The sequence below is a fragment of the Danaus plexippus genome, chromosome 10 (genome assembly GCF_018135715.1).
Source record: "Danaus plexippus chromosome 10, MEX_DaPlex, whole genome shotgun sequence".
Taxonomy (NCBI): domain Eukaryota; kingdom Metazoa; phylum Arthropoda; class Insecta; order Lepidoptera; family Nymphalidae; genus Danaus; species Danaus plexippus.
The window spans coordinates 7,188,138-7,203,957 of record NC_083543.1 but is presented as its reverse complement, the minus strand read 5'-3'; the positions used below and the strand labels follow the sequence as shown (position 1 = coordinate 7,203,957).

The following is a 15,820-nucleotide window of genomic DNA, read 5'->3' as shown; positions in this document are numbered from 1 at the left end:
ATTGACTGTTGACAACACTTAACAAGATATTTGTTTTTTACGATAGAATTTGTTTCAAAAAAAGGGATTACTCACCAATTTTGCCGTATACAAATTTCGGTAAAGTCGTACACTAAATACATTGAAAAAGCTTTAAAAGTTTAATTACTGTCGCAAAAGAGCAAATATATTGACAATGGTGGCCCTCGATGGAGACATAAATAAGGACGACGACTGTGAAAATATTGGGCTTGGATGCGCTCTAGAACACTTTTCCGAAGTCGAAGATGTACTGAATATGATAGAAAATGTGAAAAATATTTATAACACACCAACATTCGAAGTCGAATATGACAAATTGTACACAATTCTAAAACAGTATTATGAACAGCCGCATTTACTTGATCCACATTTGGATAAACTACTCGCGAAATTTATGTCTATTATTAAGGATAAGGAAAGCCCGATTGAGTTAAAAAATGCAACATTTAATTACATGTATCAAATTATTCGAGTGAGGGGCTACAAGGTGGTTGTGAGACATCTCCCCCATGAGGTATGTAAAAAACAAATAATTTCTTATTTATTTATTTTTACCTTTAATTGTATAGCATTAACATTATGTTTGAGAATGTGTAACATCATTTTTCCAGGTGTCAGATCTTCTAACAGTGCTTTCCTCTCTAGAAGCCCAGGATCCAAATGATAAAGAAACCTGGAGAAGCAGATTTGTCTTGTTGCTCTGGCTTTCCATTGTAGTGATAATACCATTCCATATGAGTAGACTGGATGGATTTGCCCCTAATGCATCAGGTACCCCATACACTACAATATACCATATATATTTCATAAAATATTTTAAAAGAATCTTTGCATAGAAAATATATCAAACGAAATATTTGTGCATTATAAATGTTCAGATTGTTTCTTTGTATTTAGGGGCTGGTTCTTCGAAGAAGTTAACAGTTATGGAGAGAATACTCAATATTTGTAAGACTTATGCATTAAGTAAAGACAGCTGTGCTGAGGCCAGTGCTTATTTGGCATCAAAGTTTTTAATAAGGTATACTCTTAAGTATTTTTATCATAATAACCTGATTTTATTGTCCGTATTAATGTCTAACACATGTGTGTAGACATTTCAACTTGTCTACACATTGTCTTAGTTGGTGTATAAATTTATTGTTGTCTTGTAGAAAGTAAAATAATAAAAATGCTAAGTAATTGTTGAGAAATTTGTTTGCTATTTAAGTATAATCATTTCAGATCTGATGTTAAAGAGTTGTACATGAGCCAGTTCTTTGACTGGGCCTGTGAATTACATTCCAATATACAAGAGGAAGAAACCATTCATTATGGAGTCCTAGCCGCTGTTGCAGCTGTATTAAAACATGGCAAACGAGACGACCTCCTGCCTTTCACCCCTAAGTTACTGGAATGGGTTACCACTCAGAACTACCAGCAACATAAGGCTATGCTGGTGCGGAAGTATGGTGTCAAGATTGTGCAGAGAATCGGTAGGCTATGACAACAGTATAGCTTTTGCCCACAACTCTGTCCGCTTGAACTTCAGTTCAGTTCACTTTTTCTATGCTAAGATGGCCACTGAACTCAAACTGATCTTTATGGTTCCACCTGTGTAGTTTGGGGATTGGGATCATGATAAAAGTAAAAAAACACTGTGGCCAGTGAATCCCAACTGCGCTTCATGTTTCCATCTAGGTAGCTTTTTGATTGTGGTTGGGATTGGGATCGGAATAAAAGTTAAAAAAATAACACTAAAGCCACTAAACCCAAATTACATTTGAGGGCTCCATTCCTTTATTTTTTGGATCGGGGCTGGGATAAAATTAAAAATACATGTCAGCCATTGAACCCAAACTTCAATTCACCCTTGTAGTGATCGGAATCGGGATTAAAGGCTTTTTTGCCTCTGTTCTTCTCCAGGGTTCAACCTATCTCTATACTAAAATTCATCAAAATCAATTCAGCGATTTAGGCGTGAACACGTAACAGACATACAGGCATTTATAGTATTAGTAGGGATATATAAAATTAAAAACAAAATGCCAAATAACCTCAGGTGTTGATGAAAGCTTTGGAGTCAAGCTAGGAACTTGTAAATGATGTAGCAAATATTTTTTTTCATATATTTATCAAATATGTTACGTAATGTCTTGAGGTTAATTAAGGAAGAAACAAATCGTGGTAACGGCAGCATGAATGTTATGTTACATAATAATCTGAAGCTGAACTATTACTATTAAACTTTTTTCATAGCATATCATTATCATACAAAATAAAGCTACATTTGCTATTTGAAATATACAGTGAAATTATTATGTGTAAGCTCTCTCTGCTCCTGGTATTAATGGAGAAGCTTCTCATTAGACTTTATAGTAGGTTTTTTTGAAATAATTCGATTTTCAAAAAAAAAAAATTTATTCATTTAAATGAAACTACTATTTTTCGGATTACTACGCGTATTTTATTATTTTGCAGCAACCGTGATCACGGGCATTTTAAATAATAAAATGACGGTTTTTTAATAATAAAATACGCGTAATAAACCGAAAAATATTAGTTTTATTTAAATGAGTACTGGCCAGAGTCTTAGATCTCATTATATGTATTAATTCCCAGGGCTAACATTCCTCCGCCCGCGCGTGGCGTCCTGGCGTTACACCCGCGGCGCTCGCTCGCTGGCCGTCACACTTGGAGCTGCAGCCGCCGGAGACAACGAACCGATGACTGTAGACCCCGATGATGACGACCAAGACATACCGCAGGAGGTCAAATATATTTGGATAATATACCTATCTATTCTACTGAAATATATTCATAAATTGTACTAAGTTATAGAAAACTAGTTTAGGCCTTCAACATTGTCTCTTTAGACGTCGTAAATGGATTTAGTGAGACAGTAAAGGTTTATGGTTAAATAAAATTGATGTGTTAACAGCGCCATCTCTCGTCTGTAACATGTCACCTCATACAAAAAACGACTTTCATGCCATACACCTAAGGTGTAATTCCCTTAAGTAGAAGTTTCTAAATATATTATAATCTATATCTCCTAACATCTAAGCTACAGTACTGTAATGTTAAATATTAAATAATTAATATTATAGGTGGAGGATGTAGTGGAACTGCTCCTTCGTTCTCTTCGCGATGAAGACACAGTCGTGCGTTGGTCGGCCGCGAAGGGAGTGGGTCGTATCGGAGCGCGCCTACCCGCCATGGCCGCCGCCGACGTGTGTGACAGTGTACTGACGCTGTTCGCTGACAACGAACGCGACACCGCCTGGCACGGGGGCTGTATGGCTCTGGCTGAACTAGGTCCGCAGCGACTCTTCTCGTCCGTCATATGTGTATCCGAAAAACTTACTCTAAAAAATAGTATAGTTCTTCGTGTAAATGTATTTACATTTTATTTTTCTTCAAACACACAGCGACGTGGCGTTGACAGAATTTAAATTACGTTAACTCTATACTGATCTCATTATAATATTTAACTTACAATATTCTCGATGCTATACAATGAAAAGAGAATATTTCTATCTATACCATAAGCTTATCTGCTGGTGCGTTCATTTTTAATAAGTAATTGTTGATATAGTCTATATATTTCTATACTAATAGGAAAAAGTATTACACTGATTGTAATACATATTCCCTTCGCACCTCTCTTCCCCCCCTCCTCCCCCAGGTCGTCGTGGTCTCATCTCTCCGCGCCAGCTGTCGTCCACGGTCCGTTGCTGTTCAGCGGCCCTGGCTCGTGACGAGCCCCGCGCGTCAGGCGGAGGTGGCGGCGGCGGTGGTAGGGCTGCCAGAGACGCGGCCTGCCATGCTTCCTGGGCCATTGCTAGAGCCTACGACGCGACAGCCCTGACACCGCACGCTACAGTGCTAGCGAACGCGTTGATAGCCACCGCCTGTTTCGACAGAGAGGTTAGTTACTCCTTATGTTGTTTTCTTATGTATTAGGGCTACTTTTACGTCCAAAGCGTTGATTGCCGAAGGAATCGGTCACTAAAATGACATGACAGATTTTCGCGTTTACACATTTAAAATGGAATTATACGTTCCGCATATAAAGACATAATTTTATAAAATGGAAAATTAAAAAAAAATTCCATAATAAAAACGCCAAGTTATATCATTTTATGTTAGAATGTGTGAATGTTCAATGTTAAATCCGAACAAAATAAACCGTGCTGACGTCACGAGATTAAATTTAAGCGAGAACAAATAAATATAACGACACCTTTACCTCGTCCGATCATTGTCACGGTCGCTGGAAAGTAACCGAAGCATCTGATGTAATTGTAATCATAGTCAATCAATACATATTATAAAACAAAGTCCCTCGCCGCTCTGTCTGTCCGTCTGTTCGCGATGAACGGAAAAACTACTGTCTAAAGTCTTTGAGATATAATAAAATAATATATGGTGGAATTGTGTGTCTTATACAGGTCTACAGAAAAATCCGTGGTGACAAATGTCTATACCTTAAGGATAACATACTATAGTCATTTTACAACTTTTAAAAATTGGTATTCCTAAAGCGTTTATTGGAAAGCTATTTACGTAAATACGGTATTAAATCTTATCAAAATAAATTACTTCGTTTTCGAGCCTACATCAGTACCCGCAAGTAACTTTCAATCGGGAGTACCATTTGAAAGTTATCATAATACAAGTTTAATAATTCTCAAAATTAAATGGGATACTATATATATTTTTTAAGGAACCCGTGCGAGGCGGGCCCGGTCCCTAGTTACATATAAAAGAGGTTAATTGACGGTTAAAATAATAATAATATAACCGCTCCATCGATAGATAAACTGCCGCCGCGCCGCGTCCGCCGCTTACCAGGAGAACGTCGGTCGCCACGGGCTGTTCCCGCACGGGATCGACGTGCTGACCGCCGCCGACTTCCAGTCCGTGGGTCCGCGGAGCCACGCCTACCTCGTGGTGGCGCCGTACGTGGCTCGCTACGCCGAGTACACGCGCCCGCTGGTGGACCATCTCGTCGATTTGAAATTGGAACACTGGGACTGCGCCATCAGAGAACTGGCCGCCAAGGCGCTCAGCGAACTCACTAAACAGGTTTGTTTGAAAACTTATATTAAACCACTAAATGCCTGAATTCCTTGTGAGGTTCCGCCGAGACTTTTATCACACATGTATATGTAGAAGCTCAAAAATGTCTCTATAAATTATTTATCGGTGATTTTTTTTTTAAACTTATATGTCAACCAGGTTAGTTCATAGTATAGCAGTTACTATTTATATTGCATTCCCAATTTAACTTTGAGATTGTTTGATCGGGAGAAGCTTACTTAGACAACACTATTAGAAACATTCGGAATAACAACTCATATAATGTAATGTATGTAAGCAAAAAGTTTTATTTCTGCGCATGCTCCGACGATTTGGTTTATTCGATGTGTATATAATTCTCGTAGCTTCCGCTCAAAATGTCATACTACATTTCAAGTTCTTCGTGTTTTTCAATTTTAACATCAACATAACACAATATCCCAGTCACTAAGTATCGCGAAATATTCTTCTTAATATTCAAAAACATAATTAAACACAATCAATAAGTTCTTACTAATCAACGTCACTGGCAGCTAAATTTATTCTTTTTGCTCTTTTATTTCAATTTTATAAACGTCAGTCACTATTTGATAGCCTTTCGCGATAGTTAGGTTATTTAGATTTAATTTAATTTAATTTAAGATTTTTTTTTTTGTAGATCTTCTGTACGGAAGAATTTTATAATAATTGTCGTTAATTTAAAGAATATTTTTATATAATGTGCGAAGTAAGCTTTTTTGCAATATCAATGTAACCTTTGAGAAAATACTGACAATTTTGAAAGGGGTATTCAATGAAGATACTTTCGCTTCTAGACACCAGATTACGTGGCGAAGGAGGTTTTACCGAAATTAGTGAAGAAGACGGAATCTATTGACCTCAACGTTCGCCATGGAGCCATACTGGGTATCGGTGAGGCGATATACGCTCTCTCTCAGACGGAACTACCCGACGGTGAGTTACTGTGTTCATTATGGTCGGAACGTAAAAGTTGCGAGGGGATAGACCGATTGCTCACGAATTATTTGTTTTGTAATGTTTTTGTCAAATAATTTATGCGTCTTAGTAATGATAGAGATTTCTCTGTAGTATTAACTTTAATAACTTGTAATAACACAAAAATTAATAGCCTTCGATAGCAATGTTGGTAGTGTTTAGAAATGACTAGTATATCTATATAGTAGTACATTTTTTTATTCAACTTAGTGCGGGGATGACGAGTGTTATGCTTATTATAGATTAAACTATACATAATGACATCACTTTTACTGTAATTTATAATCGTTCCGTGACGTCATTGCTTTAAAATTTCACTGCCAACGAGACATGTATCGTAGTAACTCGTGAAATTAACGTAGTTAATGAAATTATCATTATTTGCAGGTGCGAAGGCATCCGTGTTGATAACAGCTGATGTGTGGCGTGGTGTGCTGGGCGTGCTCGAAGCGCTCCGTGGCCGGCAACAGCTCCGCGGCCTGGGCGGGGAGCTCATGAGACAGGCGGCGTGCAACGCGCTCGGCAGACTAGCCACCGCCGCCGCGCCCATACACTCAGCCGAAACGCTCGGTCGGTATAAGTAAAGTCTCTAGTTCATTCATTAATCTGTGCACATGTGATATGATAGTGTCGATTGAGGTTCATGTATGGAAGACTTAATACGCTCGGCGTATAGTGTGATGATGCAAAACTAGCACTAAGGTCCTTTGGTCGTCGTAGTTAGTCTGTATACGGCTTCACATAGCCTTTCATTCAACTATAATTCCATAAATCACATTGCAGTGTCAATTTAGGTTCATGTATGAAAAACTTAATATGGCCGCTATATAGTGTGATGAGGCAAAAATTTTGCTAAGGTTGTTAAGGTTATATATATCCAATATTTTTCATAGTCTGTACATGACTTTACATTTGCACGGACTAATCCCTCCGTTGTTAAATACAAAGTGAGAATTATTATACATAGATATTGTATTGCTGTTGTCATGCATGAAATTATTAGTTCCACACGACTCTATTAAATCTATTTATACTGATATATTTGCACCTCTAAGTCCTACTTCTCTCTTGTATTCATTATTTTTTTCCTGTATTTTGTTCTTGCAACTTTTTCTCCTCCTTTACCTCCAACTCGTGTCTTTTCCGTGCTTGATTGGTCAGTTTAAGGACGATTTTCATTACTGTCAATGTTCAATACAGCCGTCTCCAAAGAAATATATAAATTTGTTTATATTTTTTATAACAAACAAATTTAATAAGTTAATAGTTTTCAAAGTATTTTTTTTATAAAATTCGCAAGAATTACAGTTTTATCAACAAGACAGTACATATGTAAATTGGTAACAATAATAATTTTGTTTAAAGTTAAGAAATGTCAATATTACAATAAAAATTAAAAAATAATATATATTTCGTACATTTTCAGACGAATGGCTGAATCTGATCGAGGAGTGTCTGTCCCATGAAGTACAGACGATTAGAGAAAAGGCCATCGACGCTCTGCCGAAAATATTCGAGGAATATCTCAAGGACGATAAAGTCCAATATTCTGAAATCAACGCCAAGGAGAAGAGAATGCAACTGGTGCAAAAGTATTGCGAACATTTGAACAGCTCCGGGGTCAATGGCCTCTTCCTCAGGATGGGATATTCTCGAGCTCTTGGTAATAATGAAGCGACGTACATTATATTCACAATAAATTTCCGTTGTCCAACTAACAGGCAGCTTTTTAACAATAAAGCTAGGTTGAGCTAATATTAAACTAGGAAATAAAGAAGGAAATATTCATCGACACGAGCAGGGCTCAAACCTGCAACCTGAGACCCGTGTCGAGATCAAATGCTTTGCCAATTATACTGACGCGCCCTAACTTTAATAAGCATTGTATTAGTGAGCTTGTATTATATATATTTTAATTTAAATAAAGAATGTTTCCATGTTTTAGGTAAGATTAGTGATAACTGTAACAACGTCAGAACATTTAAATCGTTATTTTTTATATAATTTCAACAGTATTTTAATTATCACTTTAGGTTCGCTGCCGAAGTTCGTTTTGTTGGAGAGCATGCAATTAGTCATCGAGTCACTGATACAGTGTACTAAAGTGACAGAGGCAACCATGAAGTGGGCGGAGGCTCGCCGGGACGCGGTGCTAGGGTTGACGGACGTGTGTCAAACTGTAGGGCTCCAAGGAGAGATGGAGCGGTATGTGGAGGACGTTAGGACAGCCCTACTGGACTGTCTGGCGGAGTACACTGTGGACATGAGAGGAGATATAGGAGCCTGGGTCAGGGAGGCCAGTATGACCGGTGAGTTACTTTACCAGCATTAATAAAAAAAGATTTGTTATGTATTGTTACTCTTATCAATTCTCTATAAGCTTAGGTCGATTAGTAGGAACAAGAGATAGGTTGTGCAGACGATGATACAGTCACCTATCTAGAATTAGGCATGACAAGGCTATGTAGCTTTAAAAGTGCTTGATATATATAATATTATAATGGTCTTATTGGCGACTATCCACCTATAGGGATTATTGAAATGAAGTAACGCCTTTGTTTTTTTTTTTATTATACCATTCCTAATTAAAAATTCTCCGACTTTCATCCAAACTCTGTACTTAAAAACTATTTTCAACTTTTTAGTTCGGTTATCCAAAACAGACTGTTGTTTGGTTTTTTTTACCTGTCACTCATTTTGTATACCATGTTTTAGAAGCTATTTATATATTAGTATGTTTATTTGTGTTAGATCAATAAACAACTTTAGAATAATATTCTCGCTTTTAGCCTTTGACGAGATTTAGTCTTATACTATCTGATCATACCTAATGCTAATTATATGAAATCTGTTAGAAATTATAAGTACATGAACATATCTCAAGTGTAATACGTTGCAGGTCTTGTGTCGCTGTGTAGTCAGTGTTCGTCTCAGGCGCCTCACTTGAACACGCCCTCGGCGGTCGGAGACACGGCTCGCGGTCTGGCTCAGCAGGCCGTGGAGAAGATAGACAGGACGAGAGCACACGCCGGGAGGCTCTTCACCGCACTCATCTACAAGTTAGTACTGTTATTATGATCATAGATGGCGCTGACGTTATGAGCAAAAAATTCAAGGAAAACATTAATAACGCTATGTGCTTTATTGGTATTAGAGTTATTTGTTTATGTATTTACACAAAAATGAAACTTATATTTTTCGGGTTTACTACACGTATTTTACTATTTTAAAAACAACATACTCCCGACGTTTGGGTTACTTTGCAGCAACCGTGATCACGGGCAGACGAGATGTTTAAATGAATACTCACGAAAGTCTCAGATCTCATTATTTACACAAATACAAATCCTCATCGAATGATATCGTTAAAAACTTCTACATGTTTAAATTTTTATTATTCTGTAATCAATTTAAAAAATTTACTCGCACTATAATAATAATAATAATGAATTCCAGTGATCCACCGATAAGCAACATACCGCAACACGAAGCACTGAAGCGGATATTCCCCAACGAGAAGGACAGGAAGTGCGATGATGTGGAGGGCAGAGACAGCACCAGCGAGGGCGGGGTCATACTGTGGCTGTTCCCCGGACACACTATGCCGAGATTCGTTCAGCTGCTGCAGTACCCCGAGTACAGGTATCACGTGATCAGGGGATTGGTGGTCAGCGCCGGGGAACTCACTGAGAGCCTGGTGAGTACATAATATATCACCTTAAAAAACTATCGAAGGTATAAAATACTAACGATGCTATAAATGCGAATGTTAGTCACGATGTAGTTAGGGATACTTAGATTTTCATATAAAATGTAAAAAACTGATTTCGATACGATTTTCAAGTAAAGCATCAAGGCGAAGCTATAATGAGGATAGTATGACGTGGTATGACATCACGCGACACCGAGGATGTCAGCCGATGGGTTTAAATAAATGGTTTCATATTAAACCGCTATAAAATAATTGTCACAGGTTAAGCACACGACGCAGGCGTTGTTCTCGTACCTCAACTCGCTGCACTCGTCCCCGCAAACGCTGGCCACCATCTGTGACACCATAGTGAAGGTGTTCGCTGATAATATCCACGTGAAGCGCATCACCGGACCCATGTTCAACTTCCTCGACAGACTTCTCAGCTCCGGTAAATGACGGAAATTTAATTCCACAACTAGGCGTTAACTTCGGTTTTGCTTGTATTTTATTATTGTGTTAAAGGTGCAGTTTCAGTCTTGATTTTTAATGTTCAGTAATGTCTTACTAAATGGCTAAAGCCAGTATATATAGGTGATACTTAAATGTTGCCATAATAAAATTGCAATAGTTCAGTAGTATAATTATAATTGGTCATAAAATTTATTCTAAAAATTATATATATATATATATTATAATTAGTATGGCACGGGTGGCGCCACTTGTAACAATAGCATTACTACCGTAAAAAAAATCTTTTTAATCAAAGTAGTTTAGTTTTTTATGATATAAACTTAAATATTATGTAATATTGAGTACTAGTATGTCTATAGTAGAGATTTTTTTTGTTTCAGGATCAATATCTCCCATATTAGATGATCCCGAGTCCACATTCGCTAAGGATATATTGAAATATTTGAAATTGGAACTGAGAGGTGGAAAGAACCTTTACAAGTTGCTTGATTCGATCAACGTCCTGTGTCAGCTGCTGCAGGTTTGATATATTTTATTATTAGTAACCAAATCTCATACAGTCATTTCCCTTAGTGGCGCATACTGGTCCAAGTTGGCCCAACTCATGTTATATTATGATATAGGTCGGCGGTGTGGTTTGGTCCAATGCGTTGGGCCAACTCGTGGTGTATCTTTGCTACGGTGAGGGATACGTCCGTCGTTGTGCTGCTGCGAGGCTGTACGAGGCGTTGTCTCTATACGGTGACGTCAGCGAAGTGCCGCCGCCTGCCCTCGAACAGGTACTCCAAGAACTGTAGATGCATTGTTTTGTGGATACTTGATATTAAATTACATAGCAGTGGCGGCAACAGAGATTTGGGGTAGGGTAAGCGGAATATATTTGAAAAAAAATACCAATTTTCATCATAATTTCCTCCTCTAAAACATTGGTAATAATGAAATCTTTCGCAATTATTCATAGAAATGAAACTAATATCTTCGGATCACAACGCGTAATTTATTATTTTAACAGGCAGGCGAGGAGATGTCTGTCGTGATCACTCACTGAATCTCCAACTGCCTCTGAGCCACGAAAGTATCTTAGAACGATTACGATTTGTTTTTCACCGCTTTATAAAAGTTATTTGAATCGGAATATCCAGTGGAGATCCAAACATTGTTATTATTATTAAAAAACAACAGACAAATAACTTATTCGTGTGTACACAACCTGCTAGCTAATTTAAACTTTCATAATGTTTTTTATTAAAAAGAATAACATTACCTTTCTTTTACTTTAAACTCAAGCGGTCACACAGGTTCCCTTTGTAATTGATAACTGACACTTTTAACAATATTACTATATCGTGACTCAAAAGTTATTAAATGTCTGTAAACATTTGTATTTCGTAATGTATGATTAAAAGTACGTAAGTAAGAATTAAACAATATAGGTTTAGTTGTTATATGGGTAGGGTATGCAGTGCTTATTTGCATCTATGGTGTGCACGCCACTGTTACATAGCACTTTGGCCATAACACGTTCAATAAAAGCGTTTACTTCATTAAAATATGTTACTTTTCATACCATTTTCACTACAAACCCACTTGTTATTGTAACTTCAGCAAAAGTTTGCATCCTCTAAATAAATACGAGTGTGTGTTGCCAGCTTAACTTTTCTGTTCATCAATCATATGCCAGGATGATATACATGCTTTATATAATATATGATTGTCGTATGTTCGCAGGTGATGACAATACTCGCAGAAACTGATTGGGAAAAAGACGTGACTGTATTGAGACCAATCAGAAACGAGATATGCGACCTCATGAACATCAAACGACCAGTCATGAAGCCGAGACAGACGTAATATAATATATATGAAATATATAATGGCTTCTATACAGCTTGTACTGATTGTTTAACGCTAGACGCACTAATATTTTTATATATGTTCTAACATCACAGCGATGTTCACTACGCAATAAAAGATGTATTCTCATAGCAGTGGTTTTATTTACATTTTTAGGTTTTATATATATATTTTTTAATATTATGTAAGTATCTGCAGTCCCGTGTCGTGAGGCGTCTCGGCCACAATGTTCGCCCAGAATGTGCCGTAGTCTTTCAAAACTGTACCCCTGTGAGATAAATGGAAATAATATTAGTTTCATTCGCACTGCAATCGTGCAATATTTTGCCAATGTCAAATGGTTTTAATTTTTTTTTTATAATATGGCCTTCATCCGCGCAAAGACGTGCACAGTATATTCTGCCAGTGTCATGTAGAATGTAGGAGACACGAATAGTTTTAATTCAAAGCTCAATCTATTGAACGTCGGTATCGTCAGTGACGTTTTAACAACGCTGATGTCAACGGGTAAAATAAAAATGTATAATATTATATGAATAAAATATAAAATTAAAATTAATTTGTCGATAAAATAAATACTGTTAGAACTTCACTCGTGTCATAATACAGTGATGATGTCTATGCTTAAACAATAATGATTATATTCCGAAATAAGATAAAGGTTATATGTATCTTTTTATGACGGTGATTATATTCGAAACATTTTTACACAAAATAATATATAATGGTTCTGCGAATGGAAATGGAAGACTGACATAACCCCATAACTAAATTTTTTTGTTTATGCTATGGTTATATCCACATTGGAATTGTAAAATATTATGCCAATGTCAACTTACGTTTTTTTCTGATAAATGTATTGCGTAGGCCATATAATTTAATGGAGAAAACATAATTCTTACCTTAATTCTACTAAATTTACGATACGGTTTAATAAGATTACATGTTACCAAAAATTTTATTTTAATAAAAATTTCTTTAATGTGTAAGATTGAAAAGTTATAACTTCTGGCATAAATAGACTTTTACTAAAACAATATTATTTCGAATGAAAAGGACTTTGATTACCACAACTGTCAGATACCTGTCAAAAAAATGAATCATTAATGAGGCAACATTATATCAGACGTCATATTATATATGGTATTACCTGAATGTATTTTAAGTTTACGGGATACGATGTTTCTAAGGACTATGCTGGGGTTAAGAAAACAATCCCTCTATTTAATTGAAAATACTAAAAATTTTCTGCTACAATTTCGGTTTTAGAATCAATACTAATAGTGTTGGGTAAATAAGGAATAAAACGTGTTACTCAATATGTGTTTACCGAGCGAAGTGAAAGGCATGTGTGCTGTGTGCAGACATTGAAAATTCATATTTCTTTAGCCTACATTAATGATCCTTATCTAACTTCACTTATTATTGAGAAACATTATTTCTAAAGCCGTAAATTATTTCTTCTACATATTAAGCACAATTTTATTCAAATTAATATTTTATCAACCATTAAATGGTATGGTTTAAAAATATTATTTTTATTACTTTATTTTATTGATTACTTTTTAAAGAAAAGAAAAGGTTTTTAACAGATCATACAACCTGCCAGTACTGTACCTCAGACTAGTAGCCAAATAGGAAAATGGCTTAAAGCTTAAATAACCCGTTTGTTCATTAACAAACTTTGTACACATTTGCTCCCGGCCACGATCGAAAAATTAAACCGAAGAACCAATCAAAAGAAAGCTTTAACTTAAAAATATATATATAAGACTTCTCTATTAAGATTCAATAATTTTTGGACTCACGTGAAATAAACTGTGCCATGTGATATTGGCGCCGTCCAAACAAGGGTCGCTCTAATTTTTTCCCTCGGATCTGCATGAGTGATAGCCGAACATTCTGGAATTAGCGTGGTGTTGGGAGATTCCTCCCAGGAACCAATCCATTGATTGTCGTCTGCAGAACGAGCCTGGATAAAAAAGCCCTTAAACGGTTCCGCACCTTCTATTGTAACTGCAACATCCATTATGAAAATATACTTATATGCATTATTAAAAGTTTAGGTTGTTCATCAGTTTTTAGAAATTGTAATAAAATCATATTCTTATCTTTACGCTTAACCCGAAACGGTATCGTCACCCTATATACGGAGCATTACTAGTTTTGCATTCATAAATCTTCGCGTATTATATATAGCAACTAACTTGTGACTTGCGCTAAGCGTACTCACACCAACATTAAACCAGTCCAAGATTGATTCACTATAAAAAATTGACCCACAAAACTATATGGCGAAGTACTAATCTGAGAACTTATAATGTTACAAGTTGAACGAAGAATAAGGTAATTCCAGGTTAAGGCTTCCATTTCCAAAATATTCTTAATATATATCAGCTGTAAATTATTAAACCACAGGACGACTACGAATACTTTGAAATCAATTGAATAATTCACTTAGAATATTTTATTTATAAGTATAGAAATATCAAAACGGTTAAGAAGTTTATCTTAATTGAAATAATACTGATGCACTCATGTGAACATTAGTTCCTTTAATCATTTTTAATTCTAAGTTTCGACAGCGTGACCAGCCAAAACTAGCTTAGCAATGACCATTACACAATATGGTAACGGTAAAATTAGTTCGTCTTAAAGATTGCAATTCATCTACCATTATATAGCATTATATAATTACGTGTAACCGAAAATGACTTTGGACTTAATACAAATTATAAGATGTGTATAATAGTTGATTATGTACATTTGTTTATAATTTAAGGTATCGTATAAAAGTTCTATTTGGATATTCTATTAATATTATAAATGTGAAAGTTTTTGAGAACGTTTGAGTGTAGGGATGTTTGTTGCTCTTTTATAAAGAAAATACTTCACAGATTATGACAAAACTTTACAGTAATGTAGATTCCAGAATTCTTTCTAGATTCCCCGGATCGCTGTATAAACTTACTATTGACGTCGATGCCGGTTGTATAACAATCTGTTATTTTAACACACTTTATAGTTTATACATTTCTCTGTAAACTAAAATTCTGAAGTTCAGGCGGGCGAAGTCACCGGCAACAACTAGTATGACTATAATCCTTAAATGAATTGACTCAAAACTAAAAGTATTAACTTAAAACATTCTGGAAAATATATGAGACTAATGTATATACTTTTTTAACTTTCTGAATTACAGGCTTCTGAAGCCTTAAGAAAAGCAAAGAATAAGTTTTGCAAAAATTTCTATACCCGTTTTTTTAACCATTATAAAAATTTATTACATATTTACGGTTTTACATGGTTTAATATTTTATAACGGAGCAATTTGAATATTAAAAAAAATATATAAAATCCGAAAAAATATATAAACCTACCCGTGATCTTAGTGTTCGGTTCAAAATGAGCCGAAGATGCTATCACTTTATAGGGTAGTGTGTTTAAAGGTTGGGACCGGTGTTGTCCATGATTGGGCTGGTTCGCACGATCCTTGACACACGCGTCCACTGGCGCTCCATCGGGGAAACTGTTCACACATCCACAAACAAATAAAAACTTTAACAACTTAACTATCATCCTAAACCACAGTTACAGCCAAAGTTCTAATGCGAACTGCCCGCACGCATTTAACTACGCTCACTTTTGTAACCCTATTTGGAAGGGATCTAGAATTTGATCATGTTTAACGTCCAATTAAATCACTATGTGTTACAATTG

The 15,820-nt window shown here is 36.0% G+C and overlaps 2 protein-coding genes across 2 annotated transcripts; one reads left to right on the top strand and one right to left on the bottom strand.

Annotated features, from left to right (window-relative positions):
• The first annotated feature begins 3 nt into the window (after nucleotides 1–3).
• On the top strand, nucleotides 4–12,231 carry LOC116766690 (tubulin-specific chaperone D). Its single transcript, XM_061521500.1, has 18 exons — nucleotides 4–535; nucleotides 633–792; nucleotides 919–1,042; nucleotides 1,246–1,496; nucleotides 2,623–2,771; nucleotides 3,111–3,318; nucleotides 3,689–3,930; nucleotides 4,822–5,091; nucleotides 5,901–6,039; nucleotides 6,469–6,651; nucleotides 7,508–7,744; nucleotides 8,115–8,390; nucleotides 8,981–9,140; nucleotides 9,538–9,778; nucleotides 10,055–10,223; nucleotides 10,627–10,766; nucleotides 10,870–11,025; nucleotides 11,975–12,231. Exons 1-18 carry the CDS (start codon nucleotides 176–178, stop codon nucleotides 12,095–12,097), a joined length of 3,588 nt encoding a protein of 1,195 aa, XP_061377484.1. The 5' UTR covers nucleotides 4–175; the 3' UTR covers nucleotides 12,098–12,231.
• Nucleotides 12,231–15,755, bottom strand: LOC116766691 (putative defense protein 3). Its single transcript, XM_032656725.2, has 3 exons — nucleotides 15,481–15,755; nucleotides 13,909–14,116; nucleotides 12,231–12,368 (listed from the first exon to the last, which is right to left on the bottom strand). The coding sequence occupies exons 1-3, from the start codon at nucleotides 15,677–15,679 to the stop codon at nucleotides 12,281–12,283; spliced, it is 495 nt and encodes a 164-aa protein (XP_032512616.1). The 5' UTR covers nucleotides 15,680–15,755; the 3' UTR covers nucleotides 12,231–12,280.
• Between the last annotated feature and the right edge of the window lie 65 nt (nucleotides 15,756–15,820).

Bases quoted from the DNA above. Each gene is read 5' to 3' on its own strand.
- LOC116766690 (XM_061521500.1), top strand. From the start codon at position 176: ATGGTGGCCCTCGATGGAGACATAAATAAGGACGACGACTGTGAAAAT. The intron at 1,043-1,245 runs GTATACTCTTAA...TAATCATTTCAG, and splicing joins GCATCAAAGTTTTTAATAAG to ATCTGATGTTAAAGAGTTGT. The intron at 2,772-3,110 runs GTCAAATATATT...TTAATATTATAG, and splicing joins ACCAAGACATACCGCAGGAG to GTGGAGGATGTAGTGGAACT.
- LOC116766691 (XM_032656725.2), bottom strand. From the start codon at position 15,679: ATGATAGTTAAGTTGTTAAAGTTTTTATTTGTTTGTGGATGTGTGAAC. The intron at 14,117-15,480 runs GTAGGTTTATAT...TGGATGTTGCAG, and splicing joins ACCGAACACTAAGATCACGG to TTACAATAGAAGGTGCGGAA. The intron at 12,369-13,908 runs GTGAGTCCAAAA...TTTATCTCACAG, and splicing joins CATGGCACAGTTTATTTCAC to GGGTACAGTTTTGAAAGACT.